A 21,796-nucleotide genomic window follows, 5' to 3' on the forward strand; every position below is an offset into this window, starting at 1 on the left:
TAGAAGTTATTGAGAATTTTAGAGAATTTACAGAGAAGTTTAGATATTTTAGAGAATATCGGAGAATTTTAGAGAATTTTTGATAATTTTCGATAAGTTTTGATAATTTTTGATAATTTTTGATAATTTTTGATAATTTTTGATAATTTTTGATAATTTTTGATAATTTTTGATAATTTTTGATAATTTTTGATAATTTTTGATAATTTTTGATAATTTTTGATAATATTTTAGATTTTTTGAGAATTTTAGAAAATTTTAGATAACATTTTAGATTTTTTGAGAATTTTAGAGAATTTTAGATGTTTTTTGAGAATTTTAGAGAATCTAGAGATTATTTGAAAAATTTTGATAATTTTAGAGAAATTTAGAGAATTTTTAACAATTTTTGTTTATTTTTGAGAATTTTTGAGAATTTTAGAAAATTTTAGAGAGTTTTAGAGAATTTTTGAGAATTTTAGAGAATTTTAGCAAACTTTATAGAATTTTTGAGAATTTCAGAGATTTTTAGAGAATTTTAGAGAATTTTAGAGAATTTTATTGAATTTAGAGAATCGGAGAGAATTTTAGAGAATTTTTTAGATTTTTTGAATTTTTTTTTTAATTTTAAAGACTTTTAGAGATTTTAAGAGAATTTTAGAAAATTTTATTTTTGTATTTTTGCATTTTTGAATTTTTGTATTTTTGTATTTTTGTACTTTTGTACTTTTGTTTTTTTTTTGTATTTTTGTATTTTTGTATTTTTGTATTTTTGTATTTTTGTATTTTTGTATTTTTGTATTTTTGTATTTTTGTATTTTTGTATTTTTGTATTTTTGTATTTTTGTATTTTTGTATTTTTGTATTTTTGTATTTTTGTATTTTTGTATTTTTTGTATTTTGTATTTTTGTATTTTTGTATTTTTGTATTTTGTATTTTTGTATTTTTGTATTTTTTATTTTGTATTTTGTATTTTTGTATTTTTGTATTTTTGTATTTTGTATTTTGTATTTTTGTATTTTGTATTTTGTATTTTTGTATTTTTGTATTTTTTGTATTTTGTATTTTGTATTTTTGTATTTTTGTATTTTTGTATTTTGTATTTTTGTATTTTTGTATTTTTGTATTTTTGTATTTTTGTATTTTTGTATTTTTGTATTTTTGTATTTTTGTATTTTTGTATTTTGTATTTTGTATTTTGTATTTTTGTATTTTTGTATTTTTGTATTTTTGTATTTTGTATTTTTGTATTTTTGTATTTTTGTATTTTTGTATTTTTGTATTTTTGTATTTTGTATTTTTGTATTTTTGTATTTTTGTATTTTTGTATTTTTGTATTTTTGTATTTTTGTATTTTTGTATTTTGTATTTTGTAATTTTTGTATTTTTGTATTTTTGTATTTTTGTATTTTTGTATTTTTGTATTTTGTATTTTGTATTTTGTATTTTTGTATTTTTGTATTTTTGTATTTTTGTATTTTTGTATTTTTGTATTTTTGTATTTTTGTATTTTTGTATTTTTGTATTTTGTATTTTTGTATTTTTGTATTTTGTATTTTTGTATTTTTGTATTTTTGTATTTTTGTATTTTGTATTTTTGTATTTTTGTATTTTGTATTTTTTGTATTTTATATTTTTTGTATTTTTGTATTTTGTATTTTTGTATTTTTATATTTTGTATTTTGTGTTTTGTATTTTGTATTTTGTATTTTTGTATTTTTGTATTTTTGTATTTTTGTATTTTTGTATTTTTGTATTTTTGTATTTTTGTATTTTTGTATTTTTGCATTTTGTATTTTGTATTTTTGTATTTTGTATTTTTGTATTTTTGTATTTTTGTATTTTGTATTTTTGTATTTTTGTATTTTGTGTTTTGTATTTTTGTATTTTTGTATTTTTGTATTTTTGTATTTTTGTATTTTTGTATTTTTGTATTTTTGTATTTTTGTATTTTTGTATTTTTGTATTTTTGTATTTTTGTATTTTTGTATTTTTGTATTTTATATTTTTCGTATTTTTGTATTCTTGTATTTTTGTATTTTTGTATTTTTATATTTTTTTGTATTTTTGTGTTTTTGTATTTTTGTATTTTTGTATTTTTGTATTTTTGTATTTTTGTATTTTTGTATTTTTGTATTTTTGTATTTTTGTATTTTTGTATTTTTGTATTTTTGTATTTTTGTATTTTGTATTTTGTATTTTTGTATTTTGTATTTTTGTATTTTGTATTTTGTATTTTTGTATTTTTGTATTTTTGTATTTTTGTATTTTTGTATTTTTGTATTTTTGTATTTTTGTATTTTTGTATTTTTGTATTTTTGTATTTTTGTATTTTTGTATTTTTGTATTTTTGTATTTTTGTATTTTTTGTATTTTTGTATTTTTGTATTTTTGTATTTTTGTATTTTGTATTTTTGTATTTTTGTATTTTGTATTTTGTATTTTTGTATTTTTGTATTTTTGTATTTTTTGTATTTTTGTATTTTGTATTTTTGTATTTTTGTATTTTTGTATTTTTGTATTTTTGTATTTTTGTATTTTTGTATTTTTGTATTTTTGTATTTTTGTATTTTTGTATTTTTGTATTTTTGTATTTTTGTATTTTTGTATTTTTGTATTTTTGTATTTTTGTATTTTTGTATTTTATATTTTTCGTATTTTTGTATTCTTGTATTTTTGTATTTTTATATTTTTGTATTTTTGTGTTTTTGTATTTTTGTATTTTTGTATTTTTGTATTTTTGTATTTTATTTTTGTAATTTTTTTATATTTTTGTATTTTTGTATTTTTGTATTTTGTATTTTTGTATTTTTGTATTTTTGTATTTTTGTATTTTTGTATTTTTGTATTTTTGTATTTTTGTATTTTTGTATTTTTGTATTTTTGTATTTTTGTATTTTTGTATTTTTGTATTTTTGTATTTTTGTATTTTTGTATTTTTGTATTTTTGTATTTTGTATTTTTGTATTTTGTATTTTTGTATTTTGTATTTTGTATTTTTTGTATTTTTGTATTTTTGTATTTTTGTATTTTTGTATTTTTGTATTTTTGTATTTTTGTATTTTTGTATTTTTGTGTTTTTGTATTTTTGTATTTTTGTATTTTTGTATTTTTGTATTTTTGTATTTTTGTATTTTTGTATTTTTGTATTTTGTATTTTTGTATTTTGTATTTTTGTATTTTGTATTTTTGTATTTTTGTATTTTTGTATTTTTGTATTTTGTATTTTTGTATTTTTATATTTTCGTATTTTTGTATTCTTGTATTTTTGTATTTTTGTATTTTATATTTTTGTATTTTTGTGTTTTTGTATTTTGTATTTTGTATTTTTGTATTTTTGTATTTTTGTATTTTTGTATTTTTGTATTTTGTATTTTGTATTTTTGTATTTTTGTATTTTTGTATTTTTGTATTTTTACATTTTTGTAGTTTTGTATTTTTGTATTTTTGTATTTTTGTATTTTTGTATTTTTGTATTTTTGTATTTTTGTATTTTTGTATTTTTTTATTTTTGTATTTTTGTATTTTATATTTTTCGTATTTTTGTATTCTTGTATTTTTGTATTTTTGTATTTTTGTATTTTTGTATTTTTATATTTTTGTATTTTTGTATTTTTGTGTTTTTGTATTTTTGTATTTTTGTATTTTTGTATTTTTGTATTTTTGTATTTTTGTATTTTTGTATTTTTGTATTTTTGTATTTTTGTATTTTTGTATTTTGTATTTTGTATTTTTGTATTTTGTATTTTGTATTTTTGTATTTTTGTATTTTGTATTTTGTATTTTATGTTTTTGTATTTTTGTATTTTTGTATTTTTGTATTTTTGTATTTTTGTATTTTTGTATTTTTGTATTTTTGTATTTTTGTATTTTGTATTTTTGTATTTTTGTATTTGTATTTTTGTATTTTTGTATTTTGTATTTTTGTATTTTGTATTTTTGTATTTTTGTATTTTTGTATTTTGTATTTTGTATTTTTGTATTTTTGTATTTTTGTATTTTGTATTTTTGTATTTTTGTATTTTGTATTTTGTATTTTTGTATTTTTGTATTTTGTATTTTTGTATTTTTGTATTTTTGTATTTTGTATTTTTGTATTTTGTATTTTGTATTTTTGTATTTTTGTATTTTTTGTATTTTTGTATTTTTGTATTTTTGTATTTTTGTATTTTGTATTTTTGTATTTTTTGTATTTTGCATTTGTATTTTGTATTTTTGTATTTTTGTATTTTTGTATTTTTGTATTTTTGTATTTTTGTATTTTTTATTTTTGTATTTTTGTATTTTATATTTTTCGTATTTTTGTATTCTTGTATTTTTGTATTTTTGTATTTTTGTATTTTTATATTTTTGTATTTTTGTATTTTTGTGTTTTTGTATTTTTGTATTTTTGTATTTTTGTATTTTTGCATTTTTGTATTTTTGTATTTTTGTATTTTGTATTTTTGTATTTTTGTATTTTGTATTTTGTATTTTTGTATTTTTGTATTTTTGTATTTTTGTATTTTTTGTATTTTTGTATTTTTGTATTTTTGTATTTTTGTATTTTTGTATTTTTGTATTTTTGTATTTTTGTATTTTTGTATTTTTGTATTTTTGTATTTTTGTATTTTTGTATTTTTGTATTTTTGTATTTTTGTATTTTTGTATTTTTATATTTTGTATTTTTATTTTTGTATTTTTGTATTTTTTGTATTTTTGTATTTTTGTATTTTGTATTTTTGTATTTTTGTATTTTTGTATTTTTGTATTTTTGTATTTTTGTATTTTTGTATTTTGTATTTTGTATTTTTTGTATTTTTGTATTTTTTGTATTTTTGTATTTTGTATTTTTGTATTTTATATTTTTCGTATTTTTGTATTTTTGTATTTTTATATTTTTCGTATTTTTGTATTTTTGTACGCAATGGCTAATACTGTTGAAGTATGGCTGTGGGCCTCCACCAACGAAGCTCCGGCCAAGCTCGAATCACTTAGCAAGGCACAAAGATACCGGACATCCGTGTCAATCATTGTCGGAAATGTAAAGATGAGGTGGCAAGTTCCGCCGGCTGGAATTGGAAAGAAGCTTTTGAGTTTTGTTTGAAAGCTTTGCCAAAATTGGACACTAACCTTAGTCTGATTACTTTTATCCGGACTGAACTATTCAGATCGAAATTTGGAACCGGCATCCCAGTTTCTTGAATCACTTTCAGCGAAACATGGCTGTAGAACCACCGGAGAGATTGGTGTAGCTGGTGACCCGGATTTCTGGTTTCGTGACTCCGACGCAATCCTCGATACCGGCCATCTGGAGCAGCTTCTTCGGGACCGGGGCCGGCACAATGCCGGTATCACTGAGAACCGGATTGAGGCGTACCAGGACGGAACCGTACTTGCCAAAGACCTTGAAGAGCACGGTGTGGGGCTTGCCGACCTTGTTGCCCCAGTAACCACGGTGAACTGGCATGACCGACAGCTTGGCCAGGATAATGGCACCGCGGATGGCAGTGAGCACTTCCTTGCTGCACTTGACGCCGAGACAAATGTGGTCGTTGGAGTCACCGATGGCGACGAACGCCTTGAAACGGGTACACTGACCGGCACGATTCTGCTTTTGGACGGGCATGATCTTCAGCACATTCGTCCTTGAGCGAGCGGCTCAGGATCGGGAGCGAGTACAGGTAGATTTCCTCCAGGGTGCGGATCTTGCCATCGCGCACCAGACGACCCAGCTTGGGCACTGGAATCCATTAATTTTGCTTGCCGCGACCACGGCCTCGTCCGCGTCCTCCGTGGCTCTCACTGGCACCACCGCGAGAACCAAACCCTTGAAGATTTGTCCGTTCCGGAACTGTTTCCGTGCAAAACGCCGCTCAGCAGCAGGTGGACCTGCTGCGACACTCAACGAAATGAAATAAAAACAGGTTTGGTTTGCTGTATGTTTACTTTTGCGAAAGATGCGAACAGCTGATCTTGACAGCGTAACGCATTGGCTGCGGCGGACTTGGCAAAAGTGCGCCGCAAGCATGGTGTTTGCGATTTTGCAAACTTTTTGCTTCAATATCGAAAACATTTTTTCCAATATCGCAAACATTTTCGATGATTTCGGAAACTTCCAATGTTTTCGAATTCGTCGCAAATATTTTTCGGATCCAACGACCAGATTTTGTTCCGTGTAGGAATTTGAGAATTTAGGAATTTGGGAATTTAGGAATTAAGGAATTTGAGGATTTGAGAATTTAAGAATTTAGGAATTTGGGAATTTGGGAATTAAAGAATTAGGGGATTTGGAAATTTGGGAATTTAAGAATTTGTGAATTTGGGGATTTGGGAATTAAGGAATTTGACAATTGGGAATTTAGGAATTTAGGAATTTAGGGAATTGAAATTTAGAATTCAGGAATTTGGGAATTTGGGAATTGAAAATTAGGGATTTGGGAATTTGGGAATTGAAGAATTAGGAATTTGGGAATTTGAGAATTTAGAATTTAGGAATTTGGAATTCGGAATTTGAATTTAGGAATTTGGAATTTCAGAATTTGGGAATTTGGGATGCGAATTTTGGAAATTGGGAATTTGAGAATTTGGGAATTTAGAACTTGGGATTTTAGATTTAGGAATATAGAATTCAGGAATTTAGAATTCAGGAATTCAGAATTTAGGAATTTAGGAATTAAGGAATTTAGGAATTTTGGATTTGATTTAAAATTAGAATTTAGGAATTTAGAATTTAGGAATTAATGAATTTGAGAATTTAGGAGTTTAGAAATTTGAATGTAAGAATTTGTGAATTTGGGATTTTGGGAATTTGGAATTTGGGAATCGAAATTTGAGAATTAAGGAATTTGGGAATTAAGGAATTAAGGAATTTAGGGATTTGAGAATTTAAAATTTGGGAATTTAAGAATTTGGGAATTTGTGAATTTTGGAAATTGGGAATTTGAGAATTTGGGAATTTAGGAACTTGGGAATTTAGGAATTTAGGAGTTTAGGAATAAAGGAATTTAGGAATAAAGGAATTTAGGAATAAAGGAATTTAGGAATAAAGGAATTTAGGAATAAAGGAATTTAGGTATTTAGGAATTTAGGAATTTAGGAATTTAGGAATTTAGGAATTTAGGAATTTGAGAATTTAGAAAATTGGGAATATAAGAATTTGTGAATTTGGGAATTTGGGGATTTGGGAATTTAGGAATTTAGGAATTTAGGAATTTAGGAATTTAGGAATTTAGGAATTCAGGAATTTAGGAATTTAAGAATTAGGGAATTTGTAAATTGGAGAATTTTGGAATTAGTGAATTTGTTAATTTGGGAATTGAAGAATTTGTTAATTTGGGAATTTAAAAATTGAAGAATTTGTTAATTTTGGAATTTAAATTTGGGAATTTAAGATTTTGGGAATTTGGAATTTGAGAATTACGGAATTTGGGAATTTGTGAATTTGGGAATTAGTGAATTTGTTAATTTGGGAATTTAAGAATTGTTAATTTGGGAATTTGGGATTTTAAGAATTTGGGAATTTGGGATTTTGGAATTTTGGGAATTTGGAATTTGAGAATTTGGAATTTGGGAATGTGTGGATTTGGGAATTTTGAATTTGGGAATTTAAATGAATAAGTGAATTTGTAAATTTGGGAATTCAGGAATTTAAATTTAGAAATTAAGTAATTTAGGAATTTAGGAATTTAGGAATTTAAAAATGTAAGAATTTTAAATTTTGAATTCTTGAAGCTTTGAATTTTAAAATTTTAAATTTTGGAATTTAGAAATTTTGGAATTTTGAAATTTTGAAATTTTGGAATTTTGGAATTTTGGAATTTTGGAATTTTGGAATTTTGGAATTTTGGAATTTTGGAATTTTGGAATTTTGGAATTTTGGAATTTTGGAATTTTGGAATTTTAGAATTTTGGAATTTTGAATTTTGGAATTTTAGATTTTGGAATTTTGGAATTTTGGAATTTTGGAATTTTGGAAATTTGGAATTTTGGAATTTTAGAATTTTGGAATTTTGGAATTTTAGAATTTTAAATTTTAAATTTTAGAATTTCAAATTTTAAATTTTAAATTTTAGAATTTTAAATTTAGAATTTTAGAATTTTAGAATTTAGAATTTTAAATTTTAAATTTTAAATTTTAAATTTTAAATTTTAAATTTTAGAATTTATTTTAGAATTTTAAATTTTAGAATTTAAGAATTTAATTTTAAAATTTCAAATTTCAGAATTTCAGAGTTTCAAATTTTATAATTTTAGAATTTTAAAATTTTAGAATTTTAAAATTTTAGAATTTTAGAATTTTAAAATTTTAAATTTTAAATTTTAAATTTTAAATTTAAATTTTAGAATTTTAGAATTTTAGAATTTTAGAATTTTAGAATTTTAGAATTTTAGAATTTTAGAATTTTAGAATTTTAAATTTTAGAATTTTAGAATTTTAGAATTTTAGAATTTTAAATTTTAAATTTTAGAATTTTAAATTTTAAATTTTAGAATTTTAAATTTTAGAATTTTAGAATTTTAGAATTTTAAATTTTAAATTTTAAATTTTAGAATTTTAGAATTTTAGAATTTTAGAATTTTAAATTTTAAATTTTAAATTTTAAATTTTAAATTTTAGAATTTTAAATTTTAAATTTTAATTTTAAATTTTAAATTTTAAATTTTAGAATTTTAGAATTTTAGAATTTTAGAATTTTAGAATTTTAAATTTTAAATTTTAGAATTTTAAATTTTAAATTTTAAATTTTAAATTTTAAATTTTAGAATTTTAGAATTTTAGAATTTTAAATTTTAAATTTTAAATTTTAGATTTTAAATTTTAAATTTTAAATTTTAAATTTTAAATTTTAAATTTTAGAATTTTAGAATTTTAGAATTTTAGAATTTTAGAATTTTAAATTTTAGAATTTTAGAATTTTAAATTTTAAATTTTAGAATTTTAGAATTTTAGAATTTTAGAATTTTAGAATTTTAGAATTTTAGAATTTTAGAATTTTAGAATTTTAGAATTTTAGAATTTTAGAATTTTAGAATTTAGAATTTTAGAATTTTAGAATTTTAGAATTTTAGAATTTTAGAATTTTAGAATTTATTTTAGAATTTTAGAATTTTAGAATTTAAGAATTTAATTTTAAAATTTCAGAATTTCAGAATTTCAGAGTTTCAGAATTTTATAATTTTAGAATTTTAAAATTTTAGAATTTTAAAATTTTAGAATTTTAGAATTTTAAAATTTTAGAATTTTAGAATTTTAGAATTTTAGAATTTAAGAATTTTAGAATTTTAGAATTTTAGAATTTTAGAATTTTAGAATTTTAGAATTTTAGAATTTTAGAATTTTAAATTTTAAATTTTAAATTTTAAATTTTAAATTTTAGAATTTTAAATTTTAAATTTTAGAATTTTAGAATTTTAAATTTTAAATTTTAAATTTTAAATTTTAGAATTTTAAATTTTAGAATTTTAGAATTTTAGAATTTTAAATTTTAAATTTTAGAATTTTAGAATTTTAAATTTTAAATTTTAAATTTTAAATTTTAGAATTTTAGATTTTAAATTTTAGAATTTTAGAATTTTAGAATTTTAAATTTTAGAATTTTAGAATTTTAAATTTTAGAATTTTAAATTTTAAATTTTAAATTTTAAATTTTAAATTTTAGAATTTTAAATTTTAAATTTTAGAATTTTAGAATTTTAGAATTTTAGAATTTTAGAATTTTAGAATTTTAAATTTTAAATTTTAGAATTTTAGAATTTTAAAATTTTAGAATTTTAGAATTTTAGAATTTTAAATTTTAAATTTTAGAATTTTAAATTTTAAATTTTAAATTTTAGAATTTTAGAATTTTAGAATTTTAGAATTTTAGAATTTTAGAATTTTAGAATTTTAGAATTTTAGAATTTTAAATTCTAAATTTTAGAATTTTAAATTTTAGAATTTTAAATTTTAAATTTTAGAATTTTAGAATTTTAAATTTCAGAATTTTAAATTTTAGAATTTTAGAATTTTAGAATTTTAGAATTTTAGATTTTAGAATTTGGGAATTTTAGAATTTTAGAATTTGGGAATTTTAGAATTTTAGAATTTTAGAATTTTTGAATTTTGGAATTTTTGAATTGTAGAATTTTAGAATTTTAGAATTTTAGAATTTTAGAATTTTAGAATTTTAGAATTATAATTTTTGATGCAGAATTGAAGATTGTTAGTAGGGTGTAACAAAGTGTGTGTGGATGGGCTATTTGTGTGTGTGGAAGGGCTTGACTGAGATCTCCTCCAGGATACCGACGGAGCTCGAGTTCGGTAGATGCGTCTCGTCTCGTCGTGGAACCGTTTACCGGGTCGCTTTCCTCATTGCCGTGGTTCAATTCGAAGTGGCTGCAGATCTGGTGAAGATGTTGGCGTCGCTGCCTGTTGCGGAATGAAGGTCAATTAGGTCGGTCGATAACGAATAGGAGATTTTTTCATTATAATTTTATCAAGCTTTCGAAGGACGTACCTGCATCAGTTGCGTGGCTAGCCTAGTGTTGACTACTTTCTTCAACTCGTCATGCAGTGAAAGTGGCCCCTACAGCAGGAGGAGGAAGAGGAGGAGGAGGAGGAGGAGGAGGAGGAGGAAGAGGAGGAGGAGGAGGAGGAGGAGGAGGAGGAGGAGGAGGAGGAGGAGGAGGAGGAGGAGGAGGAGGAGGAGGAGGAGGAGGAGGAGGAGGAGGAGGAGGAGGAGGAGGAGGAGGAGGAGGAGGAGGAGGAGGAGGAGGAGGAGGAGGAGGAGGAGGAGGAGGAAGGGAGGAGGAGGAGGAGGAGGAGGAGAAGGAGGAGGAAGAGGAGGAGGAGGAGGAGGAAGAGGAGGAGGAGGAGGAGGAGGAGGAGGAGGAGGAGGAGGAGGAGGGCAAAAGCGTCAGTTTCGTCCCCGTCGCTAGTTTCGTAACTCTCGATGTTGCTTCTTGGTTCCGGCGATGCTATTATTCCGCAGTCCGCCTTCTCGGGCTTGTCCGTGGGCAATGGTCCCTATTCCCACTCCGGAACTGACACTCTGCTCGTCCTTTCCTTCACTCTTGCACGTCAGGATCGATGCTGGCGGTGCGGTTCGACCTCGCTCACTTCTCTCGGCCATGTGATTTCGGCACTTCCGAAACCTGCAGCTACAGCTGGACAGCACAGACGACCTACACGTCTTCCACTTGGCCACCATCCTCGGAACGGAACCTGCTACTTTCGGGCCACCAGTCACGATTTTTTTCTCGCAAACATTAACAAAAAAAACAAACAAACTGTCATCAACCTCGGGTTGACGTTTTGATTTAGGCTGCGTTTTGACAGATGTTACGCTCCCCAAAAAGGGTGACGGAAAAAGTTCCGCTTTCGAAAACAAAAGTTTTCGAAATCGAAGAAAATGTTTTCATATTTGAAAACATTGTAAACGAAATCGAAAACAATCGATGTTGTCGATTTTAAAACAATTAGTTTTCGGTTTTTCGGACAGGATTTCTATCCGTGTATATATACATGTTTAGTTCAGGTTTGTTTTTGATAGAATTTGGCTTATCCTACCATCTACTATATCATTATCTTTTGCCTTATCAGATTTTTCAAGTTTATGCGTCACATTATTTATCACATTTTCTGCTATAGTTTGGGACATTACAAAAATGATTGCATATTATTTCTACATAAAATATAGGAAATGTTAGTGACAAACACAGCCAATATTTGAAAAGACTTTTAGTCAAACTTCCAACCCTCAAACATTTTCATAAAATTATAGAGTTTTGCTTTCAAATGCTTTTGAGAGATCAAAATTTGGTTGAAAAATGGATTTTAGGCGAATTTTTTGATCGAAGCTCATCTGGATGCAGGGTTGGGTTGAAGAAGGTTTAGGAACTTCTATTTATTAAATTTTGCGTCTTAAAACTTATAACTAGTTCTTTTTGGACAATTTTATTTTTAGTGTTGAATTTCTACGTTTTCGCAAATCGACTATTTTGTATTTTCTAAGCGAATGAAACTTTGTCTAACATATATTTAAACTAGCTGAAAAATGCTCAATATGATTATGAACGCTCGGAAACGCCTTTCAAATTATTTTCAGTCGATATTACGTATATTTCCATTTAAATCCAGAGGTTAAAAAAAGAAAATAAGAAAAATATTTGTATTTTGTCCGGAATCTAAACAAAAAATTAACTCTTCAATGCCCATTTTTTGTATAATTTTGGATCTTTCCCGTGTTAAGGAAATCATTTTGAGCAACTTTTGATCTATGAAAAACATTACTTTTATTGTTTTATGTTTTTCTTGTTTTTTTTTTCTTTGTATTTGGTAAAGTTTATGCTTTTTTGTGATACTTTTTGGCTAGTTCTAAAATCTCTTATCATAACTTTTTGCCTTTTCATGTTTGACAGCCACCTTTCCATATATTGCATATATATTTTTTTTTACATTTTCTACTTCAAAATGATACCATTATCATTTTAATTTTTCAAATATGTAGATGTAAATAAAATAAATGAAAAAAAGAAAATGTTAGTGAAAAACACCGCAAAAATTGACTCAAAAAAAAATTACACTTTTTAACACTGGCAAAGTCACATTCAGCAAGTCAAACTTCCACATTTTGAAATTTTCTTAGATTTTAAGAGTTCTTCTTTTCAATGCTTTTTTTAAGTCAAAGATTGGTCCAAAAATGGATTATTATAGAATTTTTAGTTCGAAGCCCCCCTAAAGATTGTAGAGGGTTAACTTATTGTTTGGTTTTTTTTTTTTAAATTAAAAATCGTTTCAAATTTCCATTCCTATATAACTACTATTGATCGTAATGGTGATTTCATCAGTTCAGCCTATTTCAAAGGAATAAATACAATCAAAATCCACTCAGAACATTCTATTAGCTCTTGCAGCAGCTTTTGTCATTCAAATTAATCCCACCCTAATCCAATCATAAACAACTAATCCATGCTCCAAAATCACTTTTCTCCCTCTTTCAAAAAGACAGCCGCCACACTTTTCTCGTGTCGTGAACCGATGTAAATAAATATTATGAAATGTTTAATGGCTCGCGATCGCGTGTGATCTTTTCCCTCTCTCTCTCTCCCACCGAAAATCCAGAAAAGGTTATTTTTGGACCAAGGTGACTCTCCCCACCACAGGAGAGAACGAGAAACTACCAAAACTAAAGAACAAGACCTTTTCCTAATAAATTATGTTTTACATCGTAAAAATGACCACTCGCCGTTCGCGCTAGTGTCGTAAATTTTTCAACGTTCGTCCCCTGCGATGCAACAACTTCTTAAAAGGGGAGGAAATGCATTCGATATCGTGGCGCGAGTTTCGATGTCATTCTCGGTTTGCCCTTTTTTGGGGCTGCCAGCAGAACCGTTCTGAGCGAGCCCGTTTTGGAGGCCCCCAGTTGGTCTGCCGTGGAGTTGTTCGGTCAGAACAGGGGGGGCTCTCCATAATTGAAATTCTCCGGAGGGAAGTTATTTTTAGCTGCCGGGGAACACGATAAGATTTGTAAGGAAGCGAGGGAGATTCCAGAGGGATTTTTTTTTGCTTTGGAAGAAATTCCTGCGAGGTACGTGACCGATCGGGCTGAGACGCTTGCTACCCGGTGAAACATGAGAAATGGCAATTTATGCGTTCCAAGAGTGGAAGCCAAAGAAGGAAACATAAAATCGGGAAGCTGAATTACTCCGGATCAAAATCAAGGAAATATGGGAGGCATTGAAAATGAGATTGTAGCGTTCTGTGAGGTCGGAATGGCACCAGAATTGCTCGAAACTCAACGAGCAAAATACTCAAAATTCTAACAACGGAATTGGAATTGAGAATTATTAAAATTTATTAGTCTTTGCCTAACGTCCAAAGAGGACCCAAAAATGTATTGATTCTCCTTTTTCTTGTTATTTATTAAAATCATTTGCTTTCTTCAATTGTTTTTTTTTTTGCAAAAAACAACTGCAAATATAAAACAAAATATAAAACAAAGATAAAATATTTTTTTCTTTTTCTGAACTATTTGATGGGCATGCAGGTACACAAATTCTAAGTTTGTCATAAAAAAGTTTTTCTCAATTTCACCTAATTAGACCAAAAATAGACCATATTTTCATATGACGATATTTCGATAACTTTAAAACCATTTCGATTTTCAACAAAAAGAATATTAAAATCATTAAATCAGTTCGTATATTTCAAAAACGCGTGTTTAAAACGTTTTCAAAAGTCAGACTCGAACATAAAATTAATAAGGGGTTTTTAACCGAAAATTTAACATTTTTTTTATGACCTAACATTGAAAATTAATGCAACAGTTCTCGAGATATTGTCGTTTAAAAAATAGGATATAATTAAATACCAGTTGAAAATAATATTTTTCTCAAAAATCAAACATTAAAGACTGTGTTCCAACCACAAGAAATCCAATAAAAAATTTAATTAAAAATGAAGGAAATTTTCTCAGCTATTCGATATTTTTCCATCATGCAATGTTTGTATTGGTATAATTGGACTGTTATCATCTAAAAATATTTTTTATCAACACAAAAAGGTAGAGATATTTTCGATTACAAATTTGTTTTTGCATTTAAAAATAAATTCCTTTTCCAACATCTTTTTTTTCAAAATTAACAGCTCCGGAACCACGTTTTTCACTCTTCCTAACTCTCGTGAAAAAGATACATTTTTTAAGTCCCTTTAACTCTTTACAACCCAACTCTAGACGGGGTTTGACCGAAAAATTCACCAATAATCTTTTTTTTAACCAATTTTTAATCTTTAAAAAGCATTGAAATGAAGAACTTTTGAAATATCAGAAAATAAGAGAGTTGTCAGTTTGACTTGTTTTATGTGACTTTGCTAATGTTTTATGTATTTTTTCTGGGGTCAACTTTGGCTGTATAACATAACAAATAACATTTTCTATATTTTATGTTGAAATAAGTATGCAATAATTTTCGTATTGTCCCAGACTGCTACTTTTCGCATTTTTCTATAATTTTAATAATAATTATATCATTCTATGAATGAAAATATGAATGAAAAGCGGCTGTAAAAAAATTAAAAATTGAGACATGCTTAATGTAATGATAGGAGGTGGTCGAATATCCAAAAACTTCCAGAAACAAACATAATTTGCAAACATGATAATTGCAAATGATAATTTTAAAAATAAAACAAGAAAAACATTAAACAAGAGAACTTAAGTTTTCCGTAGAACAAAAGTTGCTCAAAATGACCACCTAAACGCGGAAAAAACAAAAAAATCGTAGATTTTCCTTTAAAAAAAATTAAGTGAAATAAAACAATTGAGTTTTTTTTTCACAATTTACAATTTTACCGAAGATACCGAAGATGCTGAAGATCACAAAATCCCTTCTGAAGATACACTTTTCGAATATACACATGTTAATTTTGTATGACAAGCCCTCACAATTCTATGGAGGCTTGTATGCAAATGACTTTTCTTGACATAGACAGAATTTCAGGCAAACAAAAAAAAACAAAATCCCAAGCAAAAAAAAAAATCGTGAAACTCTAGAAAATTATTTTACTCTAAATTAAGTAAAACAAGCTTCAATTTTTTGAGTTGATTTGTTAGATTAAAAGTCTATTATTCAATCACAGTTTTGGTATAAATCAATATTTGGTTTTAGTCCAGAATTCGACCATAATTTCATAATAACCCTGTTTTATTATTTTGCCATGGATTGTGTGTCCTAGAGGTGGACAAAAAAAGAGCGAACCGCTCAAAGAGCCGATTCACTGAAAAGAGCGAACGAACCACGGCTCACAAAAATAGAACCGCGGTTCTTTTCAAACTCCGGTCTTTTGAAAGAACCGTTTCAATATGGCATGATTTTTGTTATATATATAATTTATTGAATTTAAAAAAAACGTTACTTAATCCACCTTTAGGTGGTTGGTACTCCTCTCATTTATAGTGATTTCAATCCCCCTGAAGTGTCCACATGTTTATGGATCTCCCCTAACGTTCGCAGCACCTAAGAAGTCCTAATAAAAATAAGTGATGAGTAAAAAAACAGACTACCTACAGACTTTTTGTCAAGATTATACAGACACGGCCTTTGAGGAAAATGGCATCCCTCTACACGGCTTTTTCGTGGCGATCAGACCCGACCAGTTGAGGTTATGTGAATTCAGACCATTTTTTAAACTGCTTGTAATTTAAGATAGGTAAGTCAGATCTTGAAAATTCTTACTCCACTTAAAAGGTCTTCTCATATGCTTTCAAAAAATTTATAGCATGTGAGGGTTTCATGAAAAACCACCCTTTTTACCATAATTTTAATTTAATATGAAACAGTTTTTTTAACATAACTTTTTAAATAAATGATTAAACTGCATGAATTTAAATAGCAACTTAGGGGACGTTAAGACGGATCGATTAAAACCTTTCCGGCCAAAATCGGTTGAGCCTGAGACGAGATATTCCAGTGACATTGATTTGGTACACATGTCTACATACAGCCAAACACACAGACATTTGCTCAGCTGGTGATTCTGAGTCGATATGTACAATTGAAGGTAGGTCTAGGAGGTCTAACTTAAAAGTTCGTTTTTCGAGTGATTTTATAGCCTTTCCTCAGTAAAGTGAGGAAGGCAAATAGTATTAAATTTGTTTTTGAGAATTGAAAATGCAATTTCAAAAATTTCAATGCTTATAAAAGTTAATCCAAAAAGTAAATGATTTTCTAAACAAAATGAAATAAACTTTTCATTGTACAACTGAGTGTACATTCAAGTAATACCGGAAAACAAGTTTGAGCATTTCAAATTGCATAATTTGCCAAATATTACCAAAAATCTAATGAATATTAAAGAGCTTTTGGAAAAAATTAAATCATTTTGTCCGATTAAACATTAGCGTTTATAGACTTTAGCGATTTAATCAAAAAATCACTAATGCGTTTACTGACATCAACTTCAAAAACGTTTAATTTTGCAGAAATAAACGCAATGTTAAAATTAATAGCAATTTTTCAAATTCCATTTTTTTCGGCAAAAAAAAAGCTTTTAAATACTTCGATATTTTGAAAACTAATGATTGCAATACAACTGGGGTTGTGTAAAATGCATTTTAAAAATATGTTTTAATTCAAATGTTTATACCATGGCTTGTTATTTATTTATTTTTTTTTTGCGAATTTGGCCAGAGATGAGGGTTATAAACTTCAAAAAATATTTGGTACGGCCTAATTTATAAAAGTCTAATGTGAAATAACTTATAAAATCACACGATTCTTGAAAATTCTTGATGATTCTTTTCATCCAAATTTTGAAAAGGAGCAAAAGAGCCGTTTAAAAGAGCGGCTCTTTTTGAAGAGCGAACGGAAATGAGCGGCTCCTAAAAAAGAGCGATTTTGCCCACCTCTAGTGTGTCCTAATGCGTGTCTGGCAAAATAAACTTAATAAAATTTGCACTGAATATAGATTCGATAAAAAATTATTTTAATATTAAAAAAATCAAAATATTCAGAGCTGGGTGACATAGGTGATAAAATATTTACAAGATGTTTGCCAAAATGTACTTTAAAAATAATTTAAATTTGGAAAAACCATAAAATTAAATGTATAAAATCTTAGACCTTATTTTAAGTATGAAAAGAAAATAATTATCGAATTTTTCGTCAAAGCGTTAATAATTCTAACGAGGTTTAAGTCTCGGGTTAGTTTCCAAAAGGTCCAAGCGCCTGTTGTAAATAATGACGTATATCGATCGGTTTTCGATCAAATTCAAAAATGCATTAAATTGTTCATATGCACGTCGATTAAATGGTCTGTATTAAAAAAAAACTATGCAAATTAGATTAGCTTCGAAGAAAAAACGTATTAAGGGCTGTTACGACATTTTGCAAACCAACCAGAGAAGTGTACATGATTGTCTCCTATGAAATCTCACTTACTGTTTTATGCTGGATTTTAAAATTCATCGTTTTCTCAACTTTCAGTTTTTTTTGCTGTGGCAACGCTTCCAAAATTAATTTTCAATCCGAAATCCTTTCTTGAAAAAAAATAAATAAATATATATATATATATTGAATAGGGTGGGTACGTTTTTCAAAAAGTTCTCGGATCAAGTTTTAGTATGGTTCCCCTTGTAGGGCATGCCCATTAGGGTGGGTACGGATTTTGAAAAGTTCTCAGATCAAGTTCTGGTGTGGTTCCCCTTGTAGGGCATACCCAAAGGGACTCTCACGCCAAATTTCAGCTCATTTGGTTGAAAACTGGCTTGTCTCAAGCGAGTTCAAGTTTACATGGAATTTACTATGGGAAATTTTGAATTTTCGTTCATTCGCTCCTACAGGCCTGGGGAAAACATGTAGAAACTTCTAGGATGGCCAGAAATGAGCGGAATCGTCTGGAAAACAACTTTCCCTAAGAGACCAGGTCGATTCGTTCAACCCCCATCGAGCTCAACGGCAATACATGCGGGGTTTTCGGAACCAACGGTTTTCTCCAGAAAAGCATCAAATTTTCCTTAGCATGCTATGAATGCTTGATGAACTCCGCGACGCCACATGTCAAACAGCTATCACGTGATTGTAAAATTTGCACCATAACATTTTTTTGTCTTATTTGGAGGTTTACAATACAGCTAAATAGTATCAGGATCACCATAAATTTTAATTCTATGGTTCAAAAAGTAATAAAAAGTATTTTTTTATAGGCGATGCTAGTCCACGTGGTAGCTGTTTGACATGTGGCGTCGCGGAGTTCATCAAGCATTCATAGCATGCTAAGGAAAATTTGATGCTTTTCTGGGGAAAACCGTTGGTTCCGAAAACCCCGGATGTATTGCCGTTGAGCTCGATGGGGGTTGAACGAATCGACCTGGTCTCTTAGGGAAAGTTGTTTTCCAGACGATTCCGCTCATTTCTGGCCATCCTAGAAGTTTCTACATGTTTTCCCCAGGCCTGTAGGAGCGAATGAACGAAAATTCAAAATTTCCCATAGTAAATTCCATGTAAACTTGAACTCGCTTGAGATAAGCCAGTTTTCAACCAAATGAGCTGAAATTTGGCGTGAGAGTCCCTATGGGTATGCCCTACAAAGGGAACCACACCAGAACTTGATCTGAGAACTTTTCAAAATCCGTACCCACCCTAATGCCCATAGGGACTTTCATGCCAAATATCAGCACATTTGGTTGTAAACTGGCTGCGCGCATCAGGGTTAAAGTTTACATGGGAATTACTATGGGAAACTGGAACTTTTTGTTCAAACGCTCCTACAGGTCTGGGAAAATCACGCGCCAACTTCTGGTATGGTCAGGCCTATGCGGAATGGTCTGGAGAACATTTTTTCCGAAGAGAGCATATGGATTCGTTGTCCCTAGACCTGGCGCATCGGCAAACAATTCGATGTGTCCGGAATCAACGGTTTTCTCTGAAAAAAGCATCAAATTTTCCTTAGCATGCTATGAAAGCTTGATGAACACCGCGACGCCATATGTCAGACAGCTACCACGTGGGTGGGAAACGGTTGGAATATTCAATTGCAAACCTTCTTTTAACTAGAAAATGATCATTTCGAGCAATCCTGATATTATTTAGTCGAATTCAGAATCTTTGTATCGGAAATTTGTATTATTTTTCAAATATTTCAACCACGTGGTAGCTGCCTGACGTATGGCGTCGCGGTGTGCATCAAGCTTTCATAGCATGCTAAGGAAAATTTGATGCTTTTTCAGGGAAACCCGTTGATTCTGGAGACATCGGATTGTTTGCCGATGCGCCAGGTCTAGGTACAACGAATCCATATGCACTCTTCGGGAAAAATGTTCTCCAGACCATTCCGCATAGGCCTGACCATACCAGAAGTTGGCGCGTGATTTTCCCAGACCTGTAGGAGCATTTGAACAAAAAGTTCCAATTTCCCATAGTAATTCCCATGTAAACTTTAACCCTGATGCGCGCAGCCAGTTTACAACCAAATGAGCTGATATTTGGCATGAAAGTCCCTATGGGCATGCCCTACAAGGGGAACCATACTAAAACATGATCCGAGAACTTTTTGAAAAACGTACCCACCCTAATATTGAAGTATGTTTTTTAATAGTAGTTTATGCAACAAGTTGCAAAAAGAGGTTTTTTTCAGCACGAGTCGTACATTTATCCAACGAGGTTCACCGAGTTGGATAAATACGAAGAGTGCTGAAAAAAACAAGTTTTGCAACGAGTTCCATACAACATTTTTTGCAATTCCAAAAAACACACGCTGAGTGAAATTTTATGTCAAATTTTCATGTATTTTGTCAATAAGTCGTTTAAATAAAAAAAAATGTTGAAAGGTGTTACTTTTCGAAACAAGTGCTGAAAAGTTCAACTTTTCAGCACCCATTTGAGTGCTGAAAAGTAGAACTTTTCAGCATTTATTTTGAAAAGTGTTGCTATTCGATTCTGTTATTTTTGGTACAGAAAAGTAGGCTATTTCGTCGTTCAAGAATGACAGGAAAAGTAAGTAGTTTCACGACGGAATTGCAAAAAATACCTTTAAACTTTGCAGTTTCTAAACTTAAATAGCTAATGAACACTTTTCAATTCAGACTCTCAACCCCTCAAATTAAAAGTCCATTTTTGAAATCAACCCCAAATTATGCGTTGTTTTGACATCTCCCAACACCTCGTAAAGTCTCTACAAATCCACGCGATGTTTGCGGTCAAACCCCAAAAAAGCTCGTGAAATTTGACACGCTTTTACCTGCGTGCTTAAGCTTGGAGCCGTCAAAGCCACGCTGCTGTCGCTAATTGATCCATCAACACCAGCTATGTTCGCGCCCGTTTGGTGTGCGTGTCGATTAGTGCTGGAAAAGACGCATCTCTCTCTCTCTCTGAAGGTGCATCAAAATGCCATAATCATTAAACATCGCGGTTTGTTGATGTTAATTTCTTGCTTTATTGTTAAACTGACTCTTTAGTGCATGTCCCGTCCCGGTTTGCCATGCTGTTTTACGACCCACTTTGGAACCACTGCTGATGTTTGCACACGAAAAAATGGCTCAATCGTAGGTCCTCTTATTAATTGATTGTTGCGTAATTACGAGGGCTTGGCTCGATGATTTTTGTTCAGGTTTTGATGGTGCGCGCGTGGGAAACCGCATGCGTTGATGCGTTGTTGATAATTGATTGTATAAGGGAGGAGGATTAGGGCTGCGTTAGCTCGGTATTTAATCAGTTATGCAAATTGTTTGTTTGATTGCATTAGCTGGGGAGTAAATCAAATTTTATGATGAAGACCACATCAGTTGAAGCGGTTTCAGTGAACAACCCACAGCAACTGAGCATGAAAATTGTTTGAGTTTAAAGTCAAACAATTAATTGAAAATTTAATCTATAAATGAAATTTTCGAAAAAAAATAAATATTCAATATAATATTCTCACAATTCAAAATTAGTCACATTCCAAAAAATCGCAATGTTGCGATCATTCTGGTTCAAACCCAACCATCTCGTCGAAGGGCATTCTGACCGCCATCACAGAGTTGCGTTTGGCGCCAATCGTTTGGAGAGCGCGTCCATAAATCAAGCTACCCAAGGGCCAGAAAGGACACCCCACAAACGACGCATTCAGTAGTCAGGCATCAATGGCACCATAGATCAACTTCAAAAACCGACCAGAATCCAGCAACGGGTCCATTCTTCACTCTGCACGACCGCCAATGGACCAATAAATTGCTGAAGACCAACAGAGCAAAAACAAAGGGAGCACGCAATTAAAAGCCTATTCACAGTCCCTCGACGTCCCGAACTATGTAGGTTAGGGTCTCCAAAGAGGTTACAAAACGGTCGCGCCACGCCTCTCACCTCACATGGACCGCG

General features: G+C 28.7%; 2 protein-coding genes across 2 annotated transcripts in view; both read right to left on the reverse strand.

The window, feature by feature from the left end:
• The window catches only part of LOC6052394, a 208,501-nt gene that overhangs the window by 58,649 nt on the left and 128,056 nt on the right, over positions 1–21,796 (reverse strand). The window lies entirely within an intron of this gene.
• On the reverse strand, positions 4,875–5,816 carry LOC6036919 (40S ribosomal protein S2). The gene is made up of 2 exons (XM_038265705.1): positions 5,093–5,816; positions 4,875–5,031 (listed from the first exon to the last, which is right to left on the reverse strand). The coding sequence occupies exon 1, from the start codon at positions 5,586–5,588 to the stop codon at positions 5,172–5,174; it is 417 nt and encodes a 138-aa protein (XP_038121633.1). The 5' UTR covers positions 5,589–5,816; the 3' UTR covers positions 4,875–5,031; positions 5,093–5,171.

Source organism: Culex quinquefasciatus, chromosome 3 (assembly GCF_015732765.1).
Source record: "Culex quinquefasciatus strain JHB chromosome 3, VPISU_Cqui_1.0_pri_paternal, whole genome shotgun sequence".
Lineage (NCBI taxonomy): Eukaryota > Metazoa > Arthropoda > Insecta > Diptera > Culicidae > Culex > Culex quinquefasciatus.